The sequence below is a fragment of the Perissodus microlepis genome, chromosome 18 (assembly GCF_051167445.1).
Source record: "Perissodus microlepis isolate ML-2025 ecotype Zambia chromosome 18, ASM5116744v1, whole genome shotgun sequence".
Classification (NCBI taxonomy): Eukaryota; Metazoa; Chordata; class Actinopteri; order Cichliformes; family Cichlidae; genus Perissodus; species Perissodus microlepis.
Window position 1 is genome coordinate 26,374,026 of NC_140478.1, and position 27,984 is coordinate 26,402,009.

At 37.9% G+C, this 27,984-nt stretch overlaps 3 protein-coding genes across 4 annotated transcripts in view; all 3 read right to left on the minus strand.

The window, feature by feature from the left end:
• Nucleotides 1–2,166: 2,166 nt before the first annotated feature.
• Nucleotides 2,167–6,602, minus strand: LOC146368031 (uncharacterized). Its single transcript, XM_084912741.1, has 5 exons — nt 6,316–6,602; nt 6,267–6,277; nt 3,092–3,124; nt 2,726–3,010; nt 2,167–2,327 (listed from the first exon to the last, which is right to left on the minus strand). Exons 1-5 carry the CDS (start codon nt 6,600–6,602, stop codon nt 2,167–2,169), a joined length of 777 nt encoding a protein of 258 aa, XP_084768867.1.
• Nucleotides 6,603–9,818: 3,216 nt separating this feature from the next.
• Nucleotides 9,819–12,600, minus strand: LOC146368032 (uncharacterized). The gene is made up of 4 exons (XM_084913099.1): nt 12,517–12,600; nt 11,641–11,781; nt 11,268–11,555; nt 9,819–10,883 (listed from the first exon to the last, which is right to left on the minus strand). The coding sequence occupies exons 1-4, from the start codon at nt 12,563–12,565 to the stop codon at nt 10,753–10,755; spliced, it is 609 nt and encodes a 202-aa protein (XP_084769225.1). The 5' UTR covers nt 12,566–12,600; the 3' UTR covers nt 9,819–10,752.
• Nucleotides 12,601–21,398: 8,798 nt separating this feature from the next.
• kirrel1b (kirre like nephrin family adhesion molecule 1b) overlaps nt 21,399–27,984 on the minus strand; it is an 84,424-nt gene continuing 77,838 nt past the window's right edge. For both annotated transcript variants that reach the window (XM_084911525.1, XM_084911526.1), the window contains exon 15: nt 21,399–27,752. In XM_084911525.1, the coding sequence (XP_084767651.1) occupies nt 27,087–27,752 (666 nt within the window). In that variant the 3' untranslated portion in view covers nt 21,399–27,086. The remainder of the gene's footprint in view (nt 27,753–27,984) is intronic.

Genomic DNA, 27,984 nt, shown 5'->3' on the forward strand with positions numbered 1-27,984 from the left:
TACACAACTTCTCTTTTATCAATTCAATAGCACATCTTCACCCAGGACAGAGAACTATTTTGAAAAACATTATCTGAGTCACAATGACATTTCTTCCATAATCTTTTCTTCCTCCCCTCTCACCAAAAACAAAATTGGCCTGTTAGGACACACTGGTTTACCAGGGAACATAAGCTCATTGGATGTGCTTCGGATGTGTTGGTTTTATTTTCTTTCAGAATCAGGAAACTGAGTCACTGCAAGAAAGAGGAAGTGACTATTTTTAGATTGACTAACTTGTCAGAGCTTATTCAGCCTGTCAAAGACACAGCTCTGATTAAACTCTTGACTAATGTAGTTTGAGACATTAATCAAGTCTTTTACCTTCTGCAATAAAATGAAAGATACGTTTTGTAGTGAACACTATTATAAAAGAAAACATTTGCACTTTTCATCTTTGTCAGTTCTGTCCCTATTGAATTAAAGAAGCAGTTGTTATATACTGCTACTATATGTGTGCTAATATTTAGACATTTTTATCTCCCCTCACCACACTCCCTGCCGGTAACTGATGCCCTCAGGGGTCGGTGCGTTGGTGGTTCTTGGTGTCCGGGGCTGGGCGCTCAGGTATGTACCAGCTCACTCCCGGTGACTACTTGGCGGGGCCTGGTGCCTGCTGCTCGGTCAGGCCTCTTCTGGGGCAAAGGGGGCCCTCCGCCCTCCGGCCTCTGGGCCTGCGGCTCGCTTCACTCTGGCACGCCACTGCAACCCCCTCTGGCTTCTGCTCCGTGGCTACTGGGTGACCCCTCATCTGGGGCTGTCCTCAGCTCTTCCCAGGAGGGTGGCACGGATGCCCCTCCGGTGGTCCTCCTTGGGCTCTCGCACTCTGGGGCCTCTGGATGTCTGGAGCCTGGATCTCCTCCATGCCTGCTTCATGCCCTGGGGGACGGGGCTAAGGCTCTCTACATCCTCTAGCAGACCATTACATGGGGAAACCTTTTGAATACAAGCGTGCTGATCCACACAGGTGTGCACACGGGTGTTCACTGTTCATAGACATAAACTACACCTCTATTGGCTGCGATTTCCAAGCACATTGTGCGCTGTCGGTCCTGCTTGCTACACAACAACATTCAATATTTAGTATTTACTGCTATTTACACTTAGCTAGATTAACATGATGGTGTTGTGTTTAGTATGTTGCTCTGTTGGGTTTTTTTTGCTTGTTTTCTCCACTTTTTCTCTCAACAGGTGATCCAGGAGATTTTTTTTTCTCTTCTTTCTCTTTTTAAGCACCCTTTCTCACTGTCCCTCTTCCCTTCTGTTTTTCTTTTCCTTCATCTTTCTTTCTCCCTTTCCTATCCCTCAGTCATGTCTGTCCCGTCTGTAACAACTGAAAATAAAATAAAATAAATAATAACAACAAAGGTTGATCAAATGGACCAATACGGCAAGGCCGTGATGATCCATTTGGCAAAGTAAATCCATTGGGTATCCTTGTTGGTCTTCAGACAACAATTCTGACGGCTAAAGAACCAAATGGGACAGGCAAAAAAAAAAAAAAAAAAAAGAGAAACGTTTATATATTAACAGCTGAAAATAAAATTTCTAAACTTGTGATCTCCCTGCAGCCTACATCACAAGTCACTCGCTGCCCTCTTCTGGTTACATTACATACAGAAAGTTCAGGGTTCAGAAATGTTAATCCTGCATTGTGGAAAAAAAAGAAATCAGAAACACACTCCAGCCGATCCAAGAGAGAAGAAACTTGTATTTAAGAAAAAACGTTAAAAACACAATTTCTTTAAAAAGTGATACATAACCTTTATTTTTTATAAATTATTTAGCACTTTTATCACAAATATCTTTTTTGACCCATTTTGACGTGACCATGTTTATATGTACTATGTATGCACTTTAATTAATTTTACATTTAGTATAAAATTATCAAATGATGAGTGAATATAAGTAAATTCTAGTCTGTAAAACTGTAAAACTTTATCATAAAATACTTCCAAAGTCTTGTTTTCAAAATTCCTAAATCATATTTATATTTTTGTAGCATAGGGAATGAACAACACTCAGAGCATATATATGGGTTTTATACAGCATATGCAACAAATTACAAACAATGAAACAGGATACAAGTGGTTAGAGAAGACGTTTTTTAAAAAAGAAGGCTGTGAACTATATGTACGGTGTAATTGATGCACTATTTATTTTTTGCCTTTCAACTTTCTCTGTGATGTGGACACTGATGACAGCAAACACCATGATGATTAGATGCACAGAGAAAACAACCGTCTTTACCACACAGACAGATATACCATCACAGAGACTCCCACAACCTGCAACACAAAGAAAATGTAAAACAAACAAACAAACAAAAAAATAATCAAAAGACCTTAAATATAAAAACAGATTAAACTCTGAGTCAATCAGATGTAAAGAACAATTAATTTCTCTTACAGAATTTGACTAGTAGTGATTGTTTTGTCTTTTTTATAGACCGACAATGTGCAAAGCAGGTATACAAATAACTTTATTTGCTTGCTTTACTCTTAAACTAGTGGTCAAAAACAATAAAATAGCATCCAGAAAAATATTAATTCTCTTTCTGTGAAGTTATATTTCACTCTTGGTGTGAGAAGGTCACGTCAATAATTAATTTCTTTAAATGAAAGAAGTGTTATTTTAAGAAAAACATCTAAATGATCATCATCAACATTTTCTCTTTCAGTCTTACCAGCCAGTAGTGCACAAAGATGTTCAATGTTCTTCATGTCTCTGGTCCAGCTGACCTGGTTGCTATGGTCACAGATGACTGATAGATTTGACAGGTAAACATGGAGAGAAGCACCTGAGGTTGTAACCTCTGATTTCTCTCCTCCTTCCTGATAGCAGGTTGTGGTGTCACATGTAAAAATGCTGCTGATGTGAGCATGCTTTGTGCTGCAGGTCACAGTGAGGTTACACGAGTCTGAGCTGGTGGACACAGAATTGACAGTCAGGTCGACCGGTGACACTGGATCTGAGGGGGAAGGAGGTGTTTAATGTAAAATACACATCAGTGGTTACTCTCCATCAGTGTCTGACAAGTTGCAATACTTACCTTGAACCGTGATGTTGTATTCAGTTAATATTACTGTATTTATTTTATTATTTATTTTATTTAAAAGGGACAGTGCAGTTTAACATAGTCCAAGTACAAAACATGAAACTAATGTAACGCACATAAGTTTATAGCTATTGCTAATTTTCAACAATTGTCCCTTGTTGGGCTTACAATCAAAATAGGTACATTTTACAATAAAAAAAATACATTTTCATAAAACCAAATTACATCATAAATACAATTACAATTAACAGACAATAATTTAAAATAAAATTAAAATCATTAGTTAAAATGACTGCATCTCTGATTTCCCTTTAACCAAACTTTAACCTTCAGTGTAAAGGATTTGATGTCTGTGATCAATTTGATTTCGGTTGAAATTGTGTTCCACAGATGGCAAGCCTTTATGGAAAAAGCTGACTGACCAAATGTAGATCTGCGATATAATATCTTGCAGTTGCCGTTCACCTTGCTCCTAGTAAAACGATTACTATCTTGTCTCTGGATGTATCTATTGAGACACTCTGGGGCCATCCTATTTATACATTTAAAAACTAATTTAAGAAAACACAAATGATTAAAACTCCTAAAACTAAGTAGATTATATTTCTTTAAAATGTGACAGTGATGCCACTGAACAGATTTTTTATCCATTATTTTTAAAGATTGGTTATATAAGGACACCACAGGCTGAATTGTAGATGGTGCTGCTTGGGTGCAAACTGTCATACAATATGAAAAACGAGAGGATATCATGGAATGCATAAATAACTGAGCTGCTGAAGTGGGTATATAGTGCCGAATTAACTTAAAACAATTCAGATTAGCCTTGACCGTCTTAGAAATCTTCTTTACATGCTTGTCAAATTTAAGATGTGAATCTAAAATTATTCCTAAAAACTTAAAATCTTTGACCTCCTTTATTTCTTCGTTCCCTAACTTGATTTTAAAATCATCAGATGAACTTTGTTTCCTAATAGAAAAACACATAGAAACAGTTTTTTTTTTAAATTCAGTACAAGATGATTTTGTTCCAGCCATTTTTGGACATCATTTAGATGTACGGTTAAGGTGTCTGCTGCTACGCCAGGTGACTTAGCTGGTACGTGTCCTACTTCTCTGACATCATCATTAAAAACAGTCACAATGCTCGGGTCTTATTTTCTACAGTTGACAGGCTAACAAACCCTCCTGTGCCAGTGGCAGCTGAACTTCATTCAACCATGGCCTGCAATGACTTTGCCAAATTCTTCACAGAAAAAATCCAAAAGATTAGACAAGCAATTGGTACATCAACAGCAGATCCAGACTATGTACTGTGTCCACCGAAAAACTGTTTAAACACCATAAAACAGTTTCACCCTATTAACAGCAAAGACCTGGAGGACATCTTAGGTCAACTGAACTCCTCCTCTTGCTGTTTAGATGTCCTGCCAACAAGTTTCTTCAAAAAGGTCTCAAAGACTTTAGAGTCAGACCTGTTACAGATCGTCAACTTTTCTTTAATGTCAGGTGTGTTTCCAGAATCACTAAAAACTGCTGTAATAAAACCTATACTGAAAAAGGACAATCTTGACAAGACACAAATGAACAACTACAGGCCGATCTCAAATCTCCCATTTTTAAGTAAGATCACTGAAAAAGCAGTTTCTCAACAGCTCAATTACTTCTTAAAACAGAATAACTGCTATAATGCCTTCCAGTCAGGTTTTAGACAGAACCACAGCACTGAAACTGCTCTGACCAAAGTGTTTAATGACATGTGTCTGAATACAGACAGTGGAAAAATGTCAGTCTTAGTTTTACTGGATCTCAGTTCAGCATTTGATACAGTTGACCACAACATATTACTCAAACGACTGGAGAACTGGGCAGGTCTTTCAGGAACTGTACTAAACTGGTTCAAAACATACTTAGAAAACAGGAAATACTTTGTATCAATAGGTAACTTCACATCTGAGCAGACAAGTATCACATGTGGAGTTCCCCAAGGTTCCATCTTGGGACCCCCTCTGTTTAACATTTACATGCTCCCACTGGCACAGATTATAAAGAACAACAAAATAAACTATCATAGCTATGCAGATGACACACAAATATATATCACAATGTCACCAGGAGACCGAGGCCCTGTACAGGCTCTTGGTAAATGCATTGAGGAAATTAATGACTGGTTGTGCCACAATTTTCTCCAGCTAAACAAAAACAAAACTGAAGTAATAGTCTTTGGCGCCAAAGAAAAACGATCACAGGTCACCAGAGAACTTCAATCTATACACCTAAAAACCACAAACCAGGCGAGAAATTTGGGTGTAGTGATGGATGCAGACCTAAACTTATAAAAACATATTAAGACAATAACAAAATCAGCTTACTATCACCTCAAGAATATATCAAGGATAAAAGATCTGATGTCTCAACAGGACCTGGAAAAACTAGTCCATGCATTCATCTTTAGTAGGCTTGATTACTGTAACAGCATCTTTACAGGTCTACCTAAAAAATCAGTCAGACAACTACAGCTCTTTCAGAACTCTGCTGCTCGAGTCCTCACTAAGACCAAAAAAGTGGACCACATCAGTCCAGCTCTGAGGTCTTTACACTGGCTGCCTGTCCGTCAGAGGATAGACTTTAAAGTTCTGATGCTGGTCTATAAAGCTCTGAATGGTTTAGGACCAAAATACATCAGTGACCTCCTGACCCAGTATGAACCTTCCAGGTCCCTCAGGTCATCTGGATCCGGTCTTTTATCAGTTCCCAGAGTCAGAACCAGACACGGAGAAGCTGCATTCAGCTTTTATGCTCCATATATCTGGAACAAACTCCCAGAAAGCCTCAGATCAGCTGAAACACTCAGTTTATTTAAATCCAGGTTGAAGACTCACCTGTTCTCAGCTGCATTTGAATAAAGCACCAAATCCACACTTTTAAGCTTAAATTTCAAAACGTACATTCTAACTACTGATTTTATCTATTGTTCTGATTTTATCTGTTTTGATTTTATATACTGTTTTGTTTGTTTGTTTGTTAATTAGTTAGTTTGTCTGTCTGCTTGTTTTAATCAATTTTAAATCATGCTTTTTATTTGTTTTTGTTTCTAATGTCTCTGTAAAGCACTTTGAATCACCTTGTTGTTGAATTGTGCTATACAAATAAACTTGCCTTGCCTTGCCTTGCCTATAACTGCATCGTCTGCATAAAGTTGGCAGTTAGCTTGAGGCCCTATCACTTGTGCAGTATAAACTCCACTGTCTGCCTCTTGAAGATTCTTCAGTTTCACAGAGTGATTTCTCACAGAAAACTTCTCAATCCTTCCAGAGTAATCATCAGTGACTGTTGGTTCTCTACCAAGTGAAAATGTCATTAAACTTTTGTCAACCTTAAATGTCCATTGAAAAATAAACAAATATTTTGGAATTTCATCTTCCTTCACACCAAGAAGTACATCCTTTCCCTTCTGTACAAACACATAAGTATATAAGTATATAAGAAATATATTTTCAAGCATTATTAATCATTTTGTAAATTTGCACAGAAGAAATGATACAAACCCATCCACATTAATATCAAAATTATCACAGTTTTCACTTAGACTGAAATTTTTAAAAGCAGTTTAGGATTTTTAAAAAAAATCCTAAACTGCTTTCTGGTTATTTAGACATAACATTTCTTACCTGGTGTCTCAGTGCAGAGCAACAGTGTCAGTATGATAAAGGAAGGCAATGTAAACTCTCTGGCTTTCATAGCTCCAATGTACAACATGAAATGTTTTACACCAACAACAGCAGCACATTGTTAAACCTGGAGCACTGTCACATTTGTCCTATTGAAACCGCACATTCTTTCATTGCGAAAGTGAACACATGAATGTACTTCATTGCCCTTTTTACACTTATTTGAATATGTTGATAAAGTCTGAAAATAAAGTTCAACCTTTTTCTAAAAAAAAGGTTTTGAATGCATATGTACATGAAAAGTTAATAAACAAAACAAATGTTATTTTTGTGAGCTTTTTGAATACCATTTTTAGCTCACTTTAATTTCAGTAAAAGCAAATTACTTTCTTTTAGTTCTGTGTCCAGCTTTTTAGATTTCTCTGAATCTTGTTTTTGTTTTGCCCCTTTTGAATTCCCTTAATAAACTATCCTGCAACTTAAGTCTAAAATGTGGACATTCCCTTTCTCTTTGTGAAACAGTAAAGGTAGATATCTGAGTATAAATCCATGTTATTGTAAATAGCTCTTATAGGTTAGGTCTTATAGGCCTAACTGTTTAGGCCACTAAAATAAACCCAGTCATATGACAAATGCACTGATCTAGAGAGGACCCGCCATAATATGTGTGGCTGATAGATAAGGGAAGGCAAGGCTACTCGGGCTCCGATTTTTATCAGACTAGGTGGGTTAGAGCTAGTTCAAACTGGGCAAGTATCCTCATCCATCATGTTTTATTTTAGCTTTGCATTGCCTACTGGGTAAGAACCATAGGATCAGAGATGAGGATTTTTTAAACACAAAGCCAATCCAGCCTTCCTGTATTGGGGTGCTGGTCCCACAAGATCAACAAACATTAAAATAACACAAAAACACAGGTAATCCACTGCCCCCTGCTGGTGATATCAAAGAAACACATAGAATAGAATAGAATAGAATAGAATAGAATAGAATAGAATATTTATTGTACATTTACAACTAAATTAAAGGTGCTGCACACCAACTATGCTGGAATAAAATATAAATCATAGACACCAGGAATAAATGGCAAACAGGCAATATGTCTAGAATCAAGAGTGATATAAACCAAACATTCAAAAGTCAAAAAGCTGCTTAGCCTCCCAAACACTATTTTTCCTAGGAAGAAATCCTAAAAAGCATTTTAACATCAGCAAAAAGAAGTTCTATTCATAAATAAAGCATTTGGTGGACTTTATTGATAGCTAATCATACATGCCCTGTGGACTGCATGTAAAGGTACATGAACAGTTTTATGCATAGATTTTTCTTTAGTTTTGCATTTGATGAGGTGAACACTGATGACAGCAGACACCACGATAATTAGACCAACAGAAAACACGACTGTCTTCACCATACAGGATAAGATAAGATAAAACCAGTAATACCTGTCACTGGATGTAGATACCATTTGATTCACAATGTAATTGTCATTGTATATGTTTTACTGTCTGTAACAATGCACCATATATTGAACACACTAAAGCTTTACCAAAAATAGCAAGTTACTTTTCACTGAATAGTCACTTATACATTGTTTAATAATTTACTGGTCTCTTAGTTCTTTTTCACACATGCAGATCAATGATGTTTTGCATGTGTGGATGTTATCCAAATGTTGTTTGCTGGCCTGGGAACGCCTTGATGTCCCCCGGATAAGCTGGAGGAGGTGGCTGGGGAGAGGGAGGTCTGGGCTTCTCTGCTTAGGCCGCTGCCCCCATGACCCTGCCACGGATAAGCAGAAGCTAGATAGATGGATTTAGAATTCCAAAGAATAAAAAATTATTACTATTATTACCCAGCATTTTAAATTTCCCAATGAAGGAAGTAGCATCTTTTCACAGATGGAGAACAAGAAAGAGAATTACAATTAGCAGAACAGCAGAAAAGCTTGTTTTTGCCATACTTCAGTTTGCACCCCAACCTTGTTACATATTCAAATTGATCTGAATTTCAGCTGTTAAAACAATTTTTACATCATTTTGTTTTTTTCATAATTTTCTCCCAAAATGTCAGACAACCTATATGATTGTCTTTCAACAAAAGCATTTGCAATATCATTCTGTCTTAAAAGAATCTGAATGATATAATGATTGTTGTTCAATATACAGACAGTATGTAATGAAAAACACAGTTTTAGTACATGTGTTTCCAGTCATAGAATAAAATACAATAAAAGGTTTGCTCTTTGCAAACTCTTTGTTTGCGAGTTTTGCCTTAGTGTTCAGTTTGAGAAAAACTGAACTGACACAAGGAAGCATTAATTATTTCTATAAATGTTAACATTTACTCATTTATCATCATCATTTAATCAAAAAGAAAAATGTTGTTGAATCTCAAGTTTTCTATAACCAAGATATGAAGCCATGAAGTGTTTCCACAGAGCCACAGGGCCGGGTTTCTTCTCACAGCTCTGGTATTTATGAACTTTGAAACTTTGAACTTTGAAACTTTGACTTCCTGTCAATTCCTTGTTTCACTGCTTCAATTATGTCAGTAGCGACTAAAACACTTAGTTAACGAAACAGTTTGATATGTGAATTTGAATGAGACATGATTTTTAGGACACTACAGACACTACAAAGCAGTCGTGGTAACTTTTGAGATAACAGAGACTGAAATGTTTGTCTTTGTCCTTGATGGTTTTAAATTAGTTTAAGATGGGCATGTTCACTAGCTGAATTATTATTATTTTTTATTTTTTTTATTTTGGGGATTAGAACAGTTTAGTTATTAGTTGATCCCCTCACACTGAAGAAAAACCTTAAACCTGCTTTCGGGAAAAGGAATCATATATACTTTTGGTTTGCTTTCAAATCACATGATAGGGTGGGGCCAGGTTTCACAATGAGCTCACCTGAAACCCTGGCTGATTGTGACCCACACCTGTTTTCGCACCTTGGCTCATGTGATTAGGTAGAGGATCATCAGGGGGTCCTTTGTGCCTCTTTGGAGGGAAACTCCCACTGGGTTTAAATCTGGGACTCTCCACCATTTGACCCTTAGAACTGAAGAAGCTTCTCAGATGAGAGGTGAAATGCCTTCAAGCAACTTAAAGAAGTCCAGACGCTTTTCTTTGCAAGCTCCTTAGACTTGCTTTCAATATAAAAACTCAGAAAACAGCTTTATCAGGATTAACAAGCATTTATTCACAATGTGATGCAGAGTCTTGACTTTTGATTATTTCATCAAAAATAATTAGCACATTTATGTTAGCTGCTTTGTGGAGTTCTTTTGAAGCAAATTTGCGTTGACTTTCAAATGTGTAAAATGAAAATGTGATGAGTGAATTTTCTTTTAGAGGTTTTAAAACATGTATTGCATTCCTCATAAAACATTTGCAAATTCCTAAAATTTTAAAATGATATTGATGATCTCTTTGCACTGTATAAATTAAACAAAACACAGATCCCTTCAAAAAAAGTTCTAGCTTAAAGTTTGCACTGTCTATCTTTCTTTCTTACATTTCTCTACAGTGCTGACAAGCAACACGATGATCAGACCAAATGTGAATACGACTATCTTCACCACACAGATGATAAAGACTCACAACCTGCAACACAAACAAAAGCCGCCCCCCCCACAAAAAAAAATCAAAACAGATCCAAACTGTGTCACTCATTAATTTCCCTAACAGAATATGAAAAATTTGCTTATTTTACATTAAAGCCAGTATTAATTTTTTTTTTTTCATTAAACTAGTAAAAAACTAAATTTGGGTGCCAGTTTAGTTCAGTGGGTGAGCAGGCAACCACATGCAGCCCATTGCCACATGTCTTCCTTTCTAAATATCCAGTCAATTAAACACTTAGGATAGTGATGTCATCAGTTAAGCAGCAGGGGGGTTGTTAATCTGTTTCAGCTGCTTTGGTGTTAATGAAAGTTTTTTTGTGTGATCTGTGAAACTGGTCACAGAGAACTACTTGTTTAGTTTTGCGTCTGAAGTTTCTCTATGAGGTGAACACTGATGACAGCAAAGAACATGATGATCAGACCAACAGAGAACACGACTGTCTTCACCTTACAGATGGAGACACCGTCAGAGAAACTCTCAGAACCTGAAACACAAAGAAAAAGCAGACTTTGACTTTACAGCACATTGGGAAAGAATAAAACCAGTAATACCTCTCACTAGATGTGGAGACCATTTGATTCAAAATGTAATTGTCATTATATGTGTTTTACAGTCTGTAATAAACCATATATTAAAACCATATATCTAACACATTAAAGCTAAATCAAAAAAGCAAGTTACTATTCACTGACTAGTCAGTTATAATGATATTTTAAAATAAATTACTGGTTCTTTAGTTTGTTTTTCACACATGCAGATCAATGATGTATCGCATGTTTCCATATTATACAAATGTTTTTAGGCTTACAGTCAGTTTCCAAGCTGGGAAATTTTATCAGAAAACTGTTTATTTGCTTATCTGACTTACCAGCATTTTGAGGACAAAAACGATCAATCTCTATCATGTCCTTGGTCCAATTTACTGTATTGCTATGGTTACATATGATGGATCCATCTGACAGGTAGACATGAAGAAAAGCAGTGGCCCACCACCTTTCCTCTGTTTGCTCTCCTCCCTCTTGATAGCAGGTTTTGCTATCACATTTAAAAATGCTGATGATGTCAAAGTAATTTGTACTACAGCTCACAGTAAGGTTGCAGGAGTATGAGCTGTTGAACACGGAGTCCAGTGTCAGGTTAACTGGAGTCAAAGGATCTGGAGGTGGATATAAGACATGCAAGGTTTTAGTAATATTGCAGCAGTCTAGCATTGGTTTCAATTATTAACATATCTAACATACCTGCTTCCTCCCAGTCACCATAATCAAAATAGTCTTCAGAGTCGCTTAGATTTGTAATTGCAGTCCAGTCATTAATATCAAAGTCAGCTTCCACAAGATCATGCGTTATATTATCCTCCTCTCCAAACACAGAGTATGACCCTTTTAAACAGTAAATATGACAGTACTGTACAAATCAAACACAATAGGTATATAGTCCGTGAATCTTCTAAAATTACTTAACTTTAGAATTCATATGAAAAGAATTTAAAATAATTTTAAGAACTTCCATCTTCAATGTTGTGTATACTAGGAAAAAAGTACATGGCTGTTAAATTTCTTTATTTAAGACTCCATATAACAAATTTGGTACTGGTACTAATGTACTGACTAGTTACTGAATAGATCTTGTCAGTGTTTATGGCCCACATACAGTACGTGAGTGAACTTTCATATTAGATTTGCAACCTGAGTTAAGAAAGATTTAAATATAATATTCAGATTCAACATTTAATGTTTAGATTTAACATTTAAAATTGTGTTTTAAATATAAAATGTTACAAATATTTTACTAAATGTTGTAAAAAACAACAACATGTTTTTGTAAGGTTTTGAGCTAAATGTGGAAAAATGTTGCCGTTAATTTCAGCATGTTTCACTTTACAGACGGCGCCCCATAGCATCATGTATCCTAACAAATCTACTTTTAGACTTCAAACAATGAAGTAAAAACAGATAAAAACAATATCTCTTCTTCCATACCACTTCAATTCCACGTTCATATAGGACCTATATTATAGGTTAACCATGTGCATAGTCAGTTCTGCCCCGATGCTCTATTAAATGAACAAGTTATAAATCACACTGATATTTACATTTAATTAGAAAGTTTCCTACCGAGTGTCTCAGAACAGAACAGCAGTGCCAGTATCACAACAAAAGACATGGTTGAATCTCTGACTTATTTGACTCCAAAATGTGGAACTGTGAACGAATGAAAGGACAACAGTGTTACAACTGTTTCACTTTTGTTTCTTTCACAACTACTGGCTGCAGTCTTATAGGGCAAAAATAAACACAAGACACTTTGTCATCAAGTTTCCAAACCCTGTTTTATTGCTTGATTTTGTGCATGAAATTGCATTCATTTATCTGAAACTCCATTCATGTACATGAATTAACATTTTGCTTTAATGCACAAACAATGCATTAATTAAAGCTTTGACATTTGAGACGTTGTGGAAAATCACAATCACAAAGATATCAAGCACATCTTGTAATGAGAGGTAAATAACCAAAAGCAAACAAAAACATTTCCCAGATCTATTCACAGGTTTAGAAAGTTTCCTTTGACACAGTTAAAAGGAACAGGTCCCCATTTTATCTGAAGGGCCAAACTTATGATGGAGACATTAAGAATTTATTATTAGTTAATTATTAGTAAAACATTTAGAATTCAACAGAATAAAAAAGTCTTATTGTTATTGCTCAGCGTTTTAACTTTCCCCATGAGCTACAGAAAGATATCAACATGATGGCTGAAATTGTTTCAGACTATTTGCTTTTTAACATATAAAACTCAAGTGTAATCCTTACAGTTAAGGTAAGATTCCATTCACTGCATTTGCAGTGATACCAAATTCCTCTTTAGTATGGAACATTCTTTAGGTTTTATATGTTAAGCAAAAATGCTTCCACGAAAAAACAGACGTGTAATCCAAGAAAAAGGAAGTTGCATCTTTTCACAGTGTGAGAAAGAGAAATAAGCAGAACAGCAGACAAGCTTGCTTTTGCCTTACTTCAGTTTGCAACCTTGTTACATATTCAAATGGATCTGAATTTCAGCTGAATTCAGCTGTCACAACAAGATTTACATAGTTTTGTGTTTTTTCCATAATTTTCTCACAAAGTATCATGAAACAATCTATATGATTGTCTTTCAACAAAAGCATTTGCAAAATTATTCTGTCTTAAAAGAGTCTTTACGATATCACGATTGTATTTCAATATACAGACAGCATGTAATAAAATAACAAAGTTTTAGTACATATGTGTTTCCAGTAATGGAATAAAATACAATTAAAGGTTTCCTCTTTCGTGAGTTTTGCCTTGGTGTTCAGTTTTTCTGAAACTGAACACCATTAGTGTTCAGTTTCAGAAAAACTGAACTGACAAAAAAGAAGCGTCAATTGTTTCTATAAGTGTTAACATTGTTTAATCAAAAAGAAAAATGTTGTTGAGTCTCAAGCTTTCTATAACCAAGAAGTGAAACCATGAAGTTTTTCCACAGAGCCACAAGGCCAGGCTCCATCTCACAGCTGTTATTTATGAACTTCCTGTCAATTCCTTGTTTCACTGCTTCAATTCTGTCGGTAGCAACTAAAACATTTGGTTTACAGAACAGTTTTATATTTGAATTTGAATGAGACATGATTTTTAGGACAAAAATTGGCAGCATGTTGTATTGAATATTCTTTTACCACGTGTTTGATATATTTGGTTACTTTTTAATTCACGCAACCATAACCAATTCTAATTTCAGATATATTTTTACACCCCTTTTTCCATTCTTAGGTTACTTTGAATGTTAAATGAACTTTAAACAATGTTAAATTATGGTGCCACTAGTTATTTATATTTTTACTATTTCATAAACATTCACAATAATACAAAGAAGACAGTGATCAAAGCAGAAGTGGTAACTTCTGAGATATCAGAGACTGATAGGTTTGTCTTTTTTGTCAAGAACTGTGTAGTTATTAGTTGACCCACTGACTGAGGAAACACCTTAAACCTGCTTTCTTGAACAGGAATCAAAAACACTTCTTTTGTTTGCTTTCAACATAAAATCTCAGAAGAAGAAAACCGTTTCGTCAGGATCAACAAACATCGATTCTTTTGTTTCAGTCCTCTTTCTAAAATTTTAAAATCATATTGATGATGTCTTTGCAATGTATAAACTGAAAAAAACAGAGCCATATAAAAAAGTTATGACTTCAAGTTTCTTATAGAAGCCAGTCATTTTCTTCACTGATAACTACATTACAGACAGATGACAGACAGATTACATGACAGAACCAACAAAAAAGTAATGGTTTTACAGGTGGAGGCCATTGACATTTTATCCCTTTGTCTGTTTTTTCTTACCGTTGTCACAGTAAGAGTTTCACCAATGCTGTCAGACATTGATACGAGCACGTGGGAGCCACACAAAGTACTGAGGAACATTTTGTGTTGCTGCAATGATATTTCTGCCAAATGGTTTAGCCTGCCCACCAGTCTACCAGTGATGGGCATCACCAGTGATACTGGCAATAACTAATTGTTTTCATAGTGTAGAAATAACTAGTATTCAGACAGATATATTCACTGTTACAGACACACATTTTAAAGACCTAACAAATGTTCTTTTTAAAGGTAAATTTGTGGGATTTAAGAAACACTTGTCTCTTAAACATCCATCCATCCATCTATTTGCTTCCGCTTATCCTTTTCAGGGTTGCAGGGGCGCTGGAGCTGATCCCAGCTGTCACAGGGCGAGAGGCAGGGTACACACTGGTTAGGTCGCTAGTCTGTCACAGGGCTAACGCATAGAGACAGACAACCACTGGCACTCACATTCACACCTATGAGCAATTTAGATTAATCAATTAACTTATCCTAGGTCAGGAGACAACTGAGGAAACTTCGCTCCAGGAAGGCAGCAAGCCAAGACAAGGTGTGTCCTAGGATGCTAAAGGCATGTGCTGCTGGATTTGGGGAGCCGCTACTCTTGGCTCTTGATGGAGGCGGTTGCACTTTTTCCCTCTCCCTCTCCCTTATCTTTCCTGCTTGGTTTCTCATGTCTTGTATAGTCTCACCTATTCTCTAACCCTAAGAGAATCTCCCAGACTTGTTCTCTAAAAACCTAAAAAAGAATTATGGATTTGATCAACTGGTCCCTTTACGAAACTGACAAACTCCTGGGAGGGGGAAGGCCCGATTGTCCTGCGGAGACGTTTGCTGCCAGATACTCGATGGTCGGTTGCGTTGTGTGTCTGGTGACACTCTCAATGGAGGACATTGAACGACATCTACCAATTCGGAACCATGATACCAGAGTTCTGGCTCGGACCTGTTTTTTGTGACTCTCTCCCTCCTCATGCACCCGCATCGACCGAAGATTGTTGACTTTTGCCTAACCGGGTGAAGGGACACTTTCTCTCGGCTGAACACGGAACACACACACACACTCACACGCACACATACACATGTACACTGTTCTCAAACTGATCTCCCTGTTTGAGCTCAGTCTGGGTGGAGTTCTTTTTTTCTCCTCGTCTTTCCTCATGTTCTGCATTTTCTATGGTTTCGGTTCAGGTCGCTGCTCGTGTGGTCGACCAGCCACACGAGAAGCCTGATATTCCCTGATATCAGACCACAGTACTTCAGGCTGAAGGACATCACGTCTGACACTGTGGTCAGCAGCACAGCACCACAAGGAACTGTGCTGTCCCCTCTTCTCTTCACCCTGTACACCTCTGACTTCTGCTACAACTCTGAATTAGGCTATATTCAGAAGTTGGCGGACAACACGGCCATCATGTGGTGTATCCAGGATGACCCGGAAGAGGAGTACAGGAGTCTGGTGGGGAACTTTATCACATGGAGTCACACAAACCACCTGCAACTCAACACCTCAAAGACAAAGGAACTGGTTGTTGACTTTGGGAGGTCCAGACCAGATCCACTGCCAGTTCAGATAGCGGGAGAGGAAGTGGAGGTGGTCAACACGTACAAGTACCTCGGGCTGTGGGTGGACAACAAACTGGCTGGTCATGCAACACGCAGCTCCTTCATAAAAAAAAAGGCCAAAGCAGACTGTACTTCCTCAGAAAGCTGAGGTCTTTTAACATCTGCAAGAAGCTCCTGAGGATGTTTTACCAGTCTGTGGTTGCAGGAGTACTTTTCTATGCTGTGGTGTGCTCGGGGAGCAGCACAGCAAAGAAGGACTCATCCAGGCTGGAAAAACTAATCAGGAAGGCTGGCTCTGTGGTCGGCATGAAGCTGGACACTCTGGTGACAGTGGCAGAGAAAAGGACACTAAAGAAACTGCTGGACATTATGGACAATGCTGGGCATCCTCTGCACACGGTCGTAAATAATCAGCGGAGCCTATTCAGCGACAGGTTGCTTCTCCCAAAGTCAAGAACCAACAGACTTAAAAACTCCTTTGTCCCACACGCTATCAGACTGTTTAACTCCTCATTGGAGGAGAGAGGGAGGGGAAACAGGGGGACAAAGGAGGGTGGGAACAACTGAGCTGTAGTACTTTTTTTCTCTGTGCAATATTCACAATATTTTTTCTTATATTCGACTGTGCAATAATCACTGTGCAATATACTCACTCAAATGTGCAATCCACTGGTATTCCTATTTATCCATACTATATATTCTGTATTTATATATGTGTATATATGGCATATTTATGCTTATATCCTTATTCTCATTCCCCTTTATTGTATCTGTAACATGCAACTTCTGTCAGCGCTGTGCTACTGGAAACTGAATTACCTGGAGGAACCCACCCAAGGGATTAATAAAGTTTAATCTAATTATCTAATCTAAACTACTAATCAGTTCTCATGTAACACAATCATGTAACATCGACCTGCCAATCATCACACCTCTGTTTTAAGTGACACCTTCCTCCTCCTCAAAGTAAATTCTACACTGTCATTAGTAGAGTAATCCTCAGCCACTTCTATGAAAACAATGTACTCAAGAATTCAGCTTTTTTAAAACAATATTTAAGTAGTTTTAAGCCCCATTCTATATTATAATTCCATAATATTTCTCTAAATTCATGTGAAGCAGATTAAAAAGCTGCCTTGGTTTAATGTTAGCTCTGGTTTCTCATGTTATGTACTTTTGGATATCATAGCATCTGACAGTGTTTACAGTGCATAAAGGCTTTCCTTTGAGAACTCCACTGTGAATCTCTTTGCTCTGATTAACAATGAGAACTGAGTGAAAAGAAACCAGTGCTATCAAACAAACAATCACAGCTTTTGTTGTGATGCATCATCTGCATTTTGATGACTTACGAGCCAGTCATAATCTTTCCCAATCCTCAATCCACAGACCTCATACCCACGAAGCCTAAGAACAAATCTCTTGATTCATCATTGCAGGTAGCAATGCCAGCATGAAGCTTTCCATCGAAAAGAAGAGCAGTGTTCGGATCTGCCGAGTTTAAATGTTTTACACGTGTAAAGTGGTTTTCTGTCTTTTCATATGATTTTGAAGGAAGTAGTTCAGATAAAGGCCTAATAAAATTGAAATCAACGGAAAATCAAATCCAGGCATTGGCGTAGTGGTCAGTTTATAGCTTGATTCGATGCATCTCTGCATTTTTAAATGCTCTGTGAAAGAGGAGGCTTTAGCATAATTTGCACAGAGGAAGGAGAGACTGCCATCAGTTTTCACTAATGAGCCAGGGATTGTTAGACCAAGACTGAAATAATCCATATTCAAACAGGGAGACGATGCAGCTTGGATCATTATCTAAATCCTGATAAATTATGTTGTTATGTTATGTACAGTATATATCTGCTTCTGCAACACAACAGCGATTTATATGAAGCTACAAGTCTTCATTTTGATCCACTTAATATATTTGTGTCTGATTTACTCCATATTTTAATTATTTGATATTGTATTTCACCTTGTAATGCTAATAATATTCTTCACTGAGAGGGAGCGTCAGCTAAATGCAATGACTGAAGATCCTTTTTTATGTGTGCTTGTCCTGCTCTTTTTTACTTACCTTTTTTCTTACTTTTCTTGCTAATTCTTACTTTATTTTACTTGAGATTAGGCGGGAAACAACCTGTGGAGAGTAATTATATTCCAAAAAGCATTATCTTTTTTTAACTCAGAAAAGAAATCGATATAAATTTGTTCCACCTCTGCATTATGTATTTGGTAGCAAAACAACATACATAAAAATTTAAACAAGGTCATTGGAGTGAAATAAAATTGCCTGAGCTTCACCCAGTGCTCTTTGCATGCATCGTGCACCTTCATCCACTCGTTAATAATTCAGAGCCAGGTGACAAAACTCAGGATTTACTGCTTAATGAGTAAAAGCCGGTGCAGAACAGTTTTGACATAACACAGGACGGATGCAGTGTTGGGATTACGTCAAGGCTGAATTAACAAAGGAGCAAATTGGGCAACAGCCCTTAGCTGTCCAATGCTCCAGGCTTACTGACTGTGGAGCAGATTTTATTTATTTATTTATCTATTTTGTGTTAAATTAATGAACCATTTGCATTTATTTGGGAATATTCACAAATTAACCACTATACCAGCTTGTAAAGCCAAGGGCAATGAGGTGAGTCCTTGATCTTAAAACTTTGTCTTGAGCCCAGTTTAAAATCTTTTAACCTGAAGCAAAATTCTGAAAAATAGAACAAAGCCATCAGATTAAGCCTCCCTTTACTCTTTATTCTAACATGTTGCATGTTGTTTAATGAACCTTTTAAATCAAATTACCACAAAATATGTTTAAATTTGGGAAATGTTTCACCAAAGGGGAAAAAAAACAGAATACAGGCTGAAAGAATGAAATTTGAAGCCTTGATATTTTCGTCATTCTGGCCCTTCAGTGGTTCCTTGAAACCAAATATGACAATGGATAGATATGCTGGGGATATATAAGACACTCCATGCTCACACAGTAAGGATTTATCAGTCACATAAGTAGCCACAAATGTAAGCATAGCCTTCTTTAATGTTTAGTTTACTCTAAATGGGGCCATAATTTACAAAATGAACATAATGCTCTCTTACATAGAACTCAGCCCAGTAAACTCATTAGGAACGTTTTAACTGAGACTATAAATCAAGGTTGCATTAGGGTCAGTTTCTCATAGACTTCTTTATGTAGTGGGAAATGCTATGTATACATTTTTTTTGGTTTAAATTGAAAACCAAATATATTTTTATATATGGAAATGAATTTAAAACATCTTGATTATTGGTCTAACATGTGTGCTATCAACAAGTCATTGGCAGGAGGCTCCAAAACCAGTCGGTCAAACTCTAATTTGTAATCAACTCACATCCAAAGTGTCTGTCTCTTCCCTTCTGTCCCTGGCCCAACAGACCACATTAGTACAGTCACACCAAGGACATCCATTATGAGTCACATTATCCTCTGCTTCAGTAATAAATAATTGCCCACATCCTAATTTACTCCCCATGCCTTCCTCTTCACTCACCACCGCAATCGGCTTTAGTGCCACTAGATGGCGACAGCACCAAGCGAAAACCCAGAGTGCACTTGACAACTTCTCTGCCTCCAGACACAAAGCCCGTGACATCATCTGCGAAGGGACAGAGGGTGTGCGAAGGACAAATGTCTTGAAATGCATTACATCATTCGCCACTAATATGATAATATATCTCAAGCAGTGAGTGCGGTGCCAAGCATGAGAGGGGCCATAATCCATACAACGGTCGCTTCGAATGGGAACAAGAGGATAAAATGGAAGTGCTGGTGAGGGAGGAGTGAAGGGGGTCCACACTGGAGTCGGGAGTGCAATGCTGAAGGTTATTCCAGACATTACTCCTCAATGAAAACGGTAGAGGAGAGCAGGCAATAATCATAGTACATACTAAGCAAAGGAAAGCTTTAATGCTCTGTCTGTCTCCTGTCCTTGTCTGCCTTTACCCTGACAGAGCTTTGCTTTTTTTCTCTGCCAACACTTCACTCATTTTTCTTGTCATTAGTGGAAAAAATAGTGAAGATGCCGCTGAAGAGAAAAAATGAGACATAGGTGGATGAGAAAGGAGATTTAAAGAAGGACTGATAAGTATAAGACGAGATGTAAGAGTTGAAAAACTGATAAAGACTAGACTTGTGAGACTTAGAGAAAAATTAAGAAGCAATTAAGAGAGATGGCAGATAAGGATAAAGAGGATAAAACAGCAGATATGAAAGGAGAACTGAAGCTATAGCAAAATCTGAAAAAGAGGGAGGGCGATGGCATAGTGGTAGGATGAAAATGAAAGAGGACAGGTGAAAGAGCAGGAGATCAAAGGATGCTAGAGAGATGAGAAAGGGACAAGATGGTTTGAGGAGAGAGAAAGAGGAGAGCAGAGGAGGACTAATGTCAGGTGAAAGGAAAGGTGTTGAGAGAAAATTAGAAGAATATTATCTGTGAGAAGGAGTGACAAGTCGAAGCAAATGGAGAGAAAAACAGACACTGAAAGGAATGGAGGGAGATCTAAACTGCAAGAGGGAGAGAGAAGATTTAAAACGATAATGAGAATCAGGGAGAGGAGATACACAGAATGACAAAATGAAGCAAGGGAAGAGGAAGGGAAGACTCATTTCAGGAGACACCCTGAAATGAGTTTTAAATGAGAGGAGTGACTAAGACTCAGCAGATGTTTGTTTTGGCTTTGTGCACTGTGCTCCACTGTCTCCCTCGCACTCAGGTAAACACTATCACTCTTGCTTGTGTGCTATACATAGACACACTTACTTACTTTTCACTCCAGTCTGCTTGACATGAGAAACTGTCAAAACAACTGTTTGAGTGCTGTATACTGCCAGTGTGAGTATGACCTAAATAAACAACAGCACACAAGGTGCACAAACTACATTTAAAGTATTTTTAGCCCCATCCCAGAGTCTCATTTACAAAATGAACAAAATATAATTTTATAAAATAAGCTCTCTGAAAATTGGGTTTTGATAGCATAAATAAAAGGAGCTTTTACCAATGTTCTTATGAAACCGTGTCTTCTTTTATTTATTTTTTTTAATACTGTGAAAAAATAATTACATAGAATTTGAAAGAAAAACTGAAATAAACAAAAACCATGAAAATAAAAGAACATTTCAATAATATCTTGTATGTTTTGCTTACATGTTTACAGTTTCTTTTCTTGACAAAAGGATAAACAAAGAACCCAACAAGAACATAATACACATGTGAACAATATATAGGGATATTTAAAAAAACAAAAATAAAAGGATTATGGAGAATATATGCTTACTTAAGCACACAGGCTGTCCCTCTTTTGTCGCGGTGTACACCTTCATTTCACTGTACCGATCATTGTCATCATATGCTTTAAGATATCAAGCAGAACATCAGTTAATCGTATTCGCTCGTGCAGCTGTTTCGGAGAACAGACAAGCTCAGCAGCTGGATGAGGGACAAGTGGACCAGTTCAGCTTCTTCCTCGTTTCCATAGGCTATATGCCACGTCTCCTTCAGTCTGTTTTACCAGCTGTTCAGCTTTTCACTAGGGTTTGACTGATATATTGTTTGAAAGGTCACAAAGAGCACTGTTCATTTTTCCCAAAGTGCCACATATACATTGTTTACATGGAACTTTGTAAGTATTAAGAAAGTCAAAATACACATTTTGAAGTATTTTAGAATCCTTAAAATTTTAGCACCAATCGAAGCGCAACAAGCCTGAAAATTAACCCTTCCTATTCTAACAGGGCACATTATGTGAGGTTAAATGATGATATTGTTTGCTCAAGGCCACTCAGAATTCTCAGCCATTCAATTCAGTTACAGAAGTTTGGATCAGGTCACAGCAGCTAACATTACCCTAATAGCATCAACCTTTACACTTTTTAAAATTTAATGTAAGCAACCAAATGTAACAGAGTTGTGTGCCTTTCTGTTTTGACTTAACAATACTTTGAAAGTGTGTTGCAATAATAGGATTTCCTGTTTCAAATCGTTATTTGGCCAATCAACATCCATTAACAGAGTTTTATTTGTGTTTCACGTTAATTCTGAATGATACTGTGTGTGTGAACACTAGAATAAAATGTGGTCTTTTTTTGTCCAGAAGCAGATGTTGACAATTATTTTTGCTGATGAGCTCCATTCACTGCTCTTCATTAAATATTGCATATGGGAAATGGTTTTATCAACTGTGACTTGCTTTGACAGCTTTGAGTGTTTTCTCAGTCAACTTCTTGGGGTCCCGACGTCATGAGCAGAAGTGAATCTGGCAGCAAAATCAAAGGATGCTGCAGCTTGAAAGTCAGGACAGCCTGCCTTAGAAAACATACTCTACTCTGAGACCATAACTTATAAAGTGAACATCATGTTGTGTTAGTAAGAGTTGGAATGATTGACAGAGCCGATAAAGTCATCAGCAAAGTGTTAATTGAAGTCATAGATAATAGGTGCTGGGGCTATTTCTCCATAGACTTCTACACAAACTGACTTCTTCCTTCACCCAAAGTTATTTGCTGTGTACTGTACTGCTCTGTGTCCCTTTGTGTCATTGTCATTTAACACAGAAGGTTTATTTCTCATAGGATTAGCTTCCATTTGAACTTTGCGCATGGACTGAAAATTTTTAATCTGCCATCGGTGATTAAATTATGACACTATTACAGGTTAATGAAACAACTAAAGCACATCACCTTAGAATACCAGTACCATTTTGATCTCAGATGAGGTTGGATATAAACTAGATTACAGAGTATACACAGTATTATGCAGTAGTAGGGTTGCAAAAAATATTTTCAAATATTCATTTAACTGTTAAATATTACATTTTCTTTGTGTAGCCTAGCTGTGGTCAGGAGTGATCTCCATCATGCCAGCAGGTGACAACACAACTGTTTGATCGCTATTATATTTGCTGAAAATATCAGTCAAACCCTAATTTTTAAAGCCCAGTGGTTCCCACATATTTCAGATGACATGAAAACACACTTGGGTTACATGTAGCCAAAACACACGCACTCCCACACACACTCACAATCACATATGAGCTTACATAAACACAATAAACACAAATGGCTGTTGCATTTGTTTTTCTGCTCAGTTCATTTTTTGCACAGTCTTCTGGCACTCACTGGAAACTCCAAAAGGTAAAAATGGACACCGAGCCACTTCAGTCACTGTTGGCCGGGCCTGTCACAGCACAGCACAGCATGGAACAGAGCAGTTAGCTGTTGGTCTGGCCTGAATATAGCCTGCGTTGGCCTAGTTGAGGCAGAATTTTGGCTATTTGTGGCCTGGCTGGGCAGTCGTTTTGGCCATGGATGCACAAAACCCTGCTCACTTTTCACTGGGTTGTTTAATTAGAACCCGTCTATCTGATGCATACAACATAAAATAAAGTACTGTCTTTAAAAGTTAAATCACACGCTTTCAACTACAGTGGTGATGAATCACTATAAAGTAATAGAAAAAAAATAAAATACTGATTTTCTCGAAAAGAAACATGATTATGGAATAATTTAACAATGGATGAATGTCATGAGCTCATGAAGCTATATATTCTCTAAAAAAGACACCCGACATACAAACATTTATGCAAGCAAGATAGATATACCGACCCCATATGTTGTAATCTTGGAAGAAAGCTATGCTGCGATGATTTTTTTTTCCATGAAAAGACAGGTTCGTCCTCTAAATTTGGAAGCTTGTAGGTGGCAATTAATATGACATGGGGGAGAGAGTAGAATACTCCTTCTACATAAGAGCATCAGTACACATTGCAGTGACAGGTACATATGGAAAAGGGGGGAAAAGGACATAAAATAACAACCCAGTGGGGTAAACACCTCTTCTCTTCCAAATCACACATCTTTTCGTTGCTGAACCAAATCTAAACACATGGTCTGCATTTTTGGCATCTGTGGTGTCTTTTACATATTCATATGTCCCCACTGTCAACAAACCGTAAACAGTAAAGAGGTAAAAACTAAGTACCTGGATGGCCTGGCCATGTATTTGTTGGCCTCAGTACCTCCTCTGTGTCAAATGTACTCCTTCTACACAAGGTCGTAATGACATTGTATGTCAGATGCAAAATACTGCGCAGCTACAACTCTGTAAAAGGGTTGTAAAGAGGTAATAGTATGCAATACCAAGGCTGTGATAACCATATAAATTTAAAAGGCTGCTCCACCTGCCATTCTTTTCTCTGAAAAGGTTTATATAGTGACCTTGGAGCTACAAGGTTCAATCTGATGTTCTAATCAGAAACGGTGTGTCTGTGGTTTCATTTCTCTGTGTTTATTCAAAACAGAGGCAATAAATACATTTTTTACAGCCCCTTAGCACACAATTACCATAATATACCGAGAGGGGTTGATAGGGCGGCTGATACACTCAGTGATTACCTCTGGAGATGCTGAGATTTCAGGCTTCCCTTTGCAGCCTGGGGTCTTATTTTAAAACACCACTATTATCTGTTCTCAGATTTTAACTGCTGTAGAATAAAGGTACAAGTGGGTGAAACTTTATTGCTTCTGCTCTCTCTTAACTGTGTCTGTCCAGTAAAGTATACACAGTACAGTATGTGCTCTTAGTAAAAGGTACAATTCCCAAGAGTTGCTAAAAATGTGAACTGTCTTAATCTTTTGTGAGCAATAAAAATGGAGATCAGCCGATGAACCTTATAAGCTAAAGGTCAGTATATAGTGAAGACTGATGCTGCTGCATCTAATCAACAAACACGTCACCAGAAGGTGAAGTTTTGAAGTTATACGGTGAAGCAATCCAACCAAATCTCAGTAACAAAGTGTGCAAATTGTAACAACATTAGTGTGATAATCATTGCAAATGGCCAAACAGCTATTCAGCGACATTACTTTAGAGGAGCAACGTTTTAAATGCTGATCATAGGGGTTAAAGGTCAATCACATGCATCAAAAGCTGACACAACATAATGGGAAAAATCTCGGACATAACATACCACCAAATTCCTGCTGCAGTGAGGAAACCAGCATACTTACACATACTTCAAATGTACAAAGTACCATATGAGCTAGATAGAATCCTCTGTACTTTCACTTTGATATGTTTGAACCTTCTCTTTGCTTGCAAAGTTTACAGCACAGCTCAACCTGAGCAGCTGCTTCTTCTCCATCCATTTCAATTGAATGTCGTCAACATTTGAAAAAGGCAGTCCAGTCAGAAGACTGGAAGTCAAAGAAAGAGCTTCACACCAAACAAAGATATCCATCAAAGACATTTGCCTTTGCTGGATATTCATCATTCTGAAGTGAAGCTCTTCATGTTTTTTCTAATTTAAGTCTACAACATCCACTTTAAAAACACCATCCATCTCTTTGTAAAGGAACGTTTCCAATACGATGCCACATACACATTAAAAAGTGAGTGTCACCCAAAACGCTGAACCTTTGGTCCACAACTCCTTATAAAAATACTATAAAATGTTTCTGAATGCCGTTTTTTTTTTTTTTTTTTCAATACCGTTCCGTATAAATATGGAAAAAAAATCTATTCTACTGTGCAAGTGATAGAAACACATACGTTTTTGACACTGAGGATAGGGGAGGTATTTTTTGTACAAATTGCAGAAATTCATTTAATGAAAAAGCACTCCCACCTCGTTTCACAAAAACCATTTATAGCATTGACCTTGAGTGAAATGTATAGAAATGAATCATGATGATAAAAATGAAAGATGGGGTGAAGGAGCATAGAAACGCTTGCTACCGCTCCGGTCATCTTAGATGTGGCATGTACAAAATCTCATCATCCAGAGCACCTCATTGTCCACGCTTTACAAAAAGAAGACACGTCTTAATAGTTCGTATGTGTTGGCACATAAGCACTGGCACTCTGGTCACTCACCTTAAGAAGCTTTGTCCCATTTAAATCAAGGTAGATCTTGTAAGGAATGGCAATTGGGTGAGTTTTAGTGAGGAAAGGGGAGTCAAAAAGTGCCACATATACTATTAGTCCAAGCTGCCCCATTGATGCAATACATAGAAACAAATAGGCTTGTAGAGATCTGTGTGTGTGTGTGTCTGCACGTGTGTGTTCTGCAATTTGTTAGAGTCACTAAATGTAAAACGTGTGACTAGCAGAGGGGTTTGCTGTAGGTCAGTGTACTGCATCACAATGTATAGTTTTGTACAAGGAAACATCTTTAAAATGACCCTAATCTCCATGTGCGGTTATTTACAGAGATGGGGCGGCAGGACCATGTGATGGAAGAAAACAGTCCAAGAGCAAGATGAGAATTGCTGAAAGAGAAAGGATCACTCGGCATCCCCTAAGCTCCTCTTCTTCATCGTGTCTTCAAAGTGCTCTTCTTGTCTTTTTGTCTGTTTTCTCTTGATTGTGGCTCTCGCTGTTGTTTTTATTGGAGCATAAACATTGCAGACAGAAGATCTTCTTAGATGTGTATGAATATCGCTGTGCATGTGTTGCATGTATTGCTGTGAACCGTACAATATGCGATGCTGCTAACTGCTGGGTGTTTTATCAACTCAGAAAATTAGCCGAATACCATGCAGTGGTTAGGATGAAAACAGAAAACAGATTCTTAGGTGTATATGTATAGATATGAGGGCATTTTTTGAAGATTTCAAAGATTTTTTTTATGTTTCTGTGTAATAAGTACTGCTCCTGTAAAAAGCAAATCCAAAAAGCCTGTATACCACTTTCTCACACATGAGTCTGCATTCGTTGTGTGTGTCTCTGCGAATAGTCAGAAGGTGGAGAGGAGTATGAGAAGCGAGTGGAGCTTCCATACTTTCCCAGCCCTGTTTCAGGACTTTGTGGTCCTGGTCCTGGTCCTGGTCCAGGTCCAGGTCCTGGTCCTGGTCCTGGTCCTGGTCCTGGCCCCGGACCTGGCCCTGTCCCTTGTCCCGTTGGGTACATCTCATAGGCTGGCCCTTCCTCTATGGGTGGAGCAAAGCCCATGCGGTAGCTGGGATACTGGGAAGGGTATCCGTAGTTGTCATAAGCCAGTTGGGTGGTGCTGTCCAGCAGGCCACAGTCTCCAGGGTATTCTCCGGGTGACTGAAGAGTTGGATTAGCAGGGGCTTGCTGGCTTTGTGCTGCCCTGGAGAATGTGTTGAATTGGGCATAAGTAGAATGGGACATCCTGGATGGTGGACGGGGGTCGTAGCAGCCAGCTCTTGAGCCCGGCACCGCACTGGGGGGAACTGCACCGCTGGCAGACGCAGAGGGTCCGCTGGAAGTGGCTCCTGCTGGTCCGCTGCTTGGGTTTGGAGAGCGAAACTCTCCCTGGTAGTGGACGACCCGGGACTGGGGGCGCGCCTCGTCATGGGTTGTAGCACGGACATTGTAGTAGCCATTGGTTGGATCCTGTGATCAGAAAAAGAATATAGATTTTTCAGTAAATCCTAATATTTCTCTCTCTTCATATACGATCTGTTCTGTGCTTGTGTTAGCTTAGTTTACACTTTGTTTCTATTACAAAGACAGTCTCTTTTGTATAGAGTGTATAAAAGAGCCAGCTTAGATTTTTCTTTGAATCCATTGGAGTCGCCCTACCCCCAACCCCCACCCCTCATCTGCTGGCCAATGGTATATAATC

What these genes read in the sequence shown, in the direction of transcription:
- LOC146368031 (XM_084912741.1), bottom strand. Translation starts at nt 6,602, where the DNA reads ATGCTTGAAAATATATTTCTTATATACTTATATACTTATGTGTTTGTA. An exon ending in ATACAACATCACGGTTCAAG is followed by an intron (nt 3,011 to 3,091) that starts GTAAGTATTGCA and finishes CTTCCCCCTCAG; the next exon opens with ATCCAGTGTCACCGGTCGAC. An exon ending in TCTTTGTGCACTACTGGCTG is followed by an intron (nt 2,328 to 2,725) that starts GTAAGACTGAAA and finishes TTTGTGTTGCAG; the next exon opens with GTTGTGGGAGTCTCTGTGAT.
- LOC146368032 (XM_084913099.1), bottom strand. Translation starts at nt 12,565, where the DNA reads ATGTCTTTTGTTGTGATACTGGCACTGCTGTTCTGTTCTGAGACACTC. An exon ending in GTTCTGTTCTGAGACACTCG is followed by an intron (nt 11,782 to 12,516) that starts GTAGGAAACTTT and finishes ACTGTTTAAAAG; the next exon opens with GGTCATACTCTGTGTTTGGA. An exon ending in TTTTTGTCCTCAAAATGCTG is followed by an intron (nt 10,884 to 11,267) that starts GTAAGTCAGATA and finishes TTTGTGTTTCAG; the next exon opens with GTTCTGAGAGTTTCTCTGAC.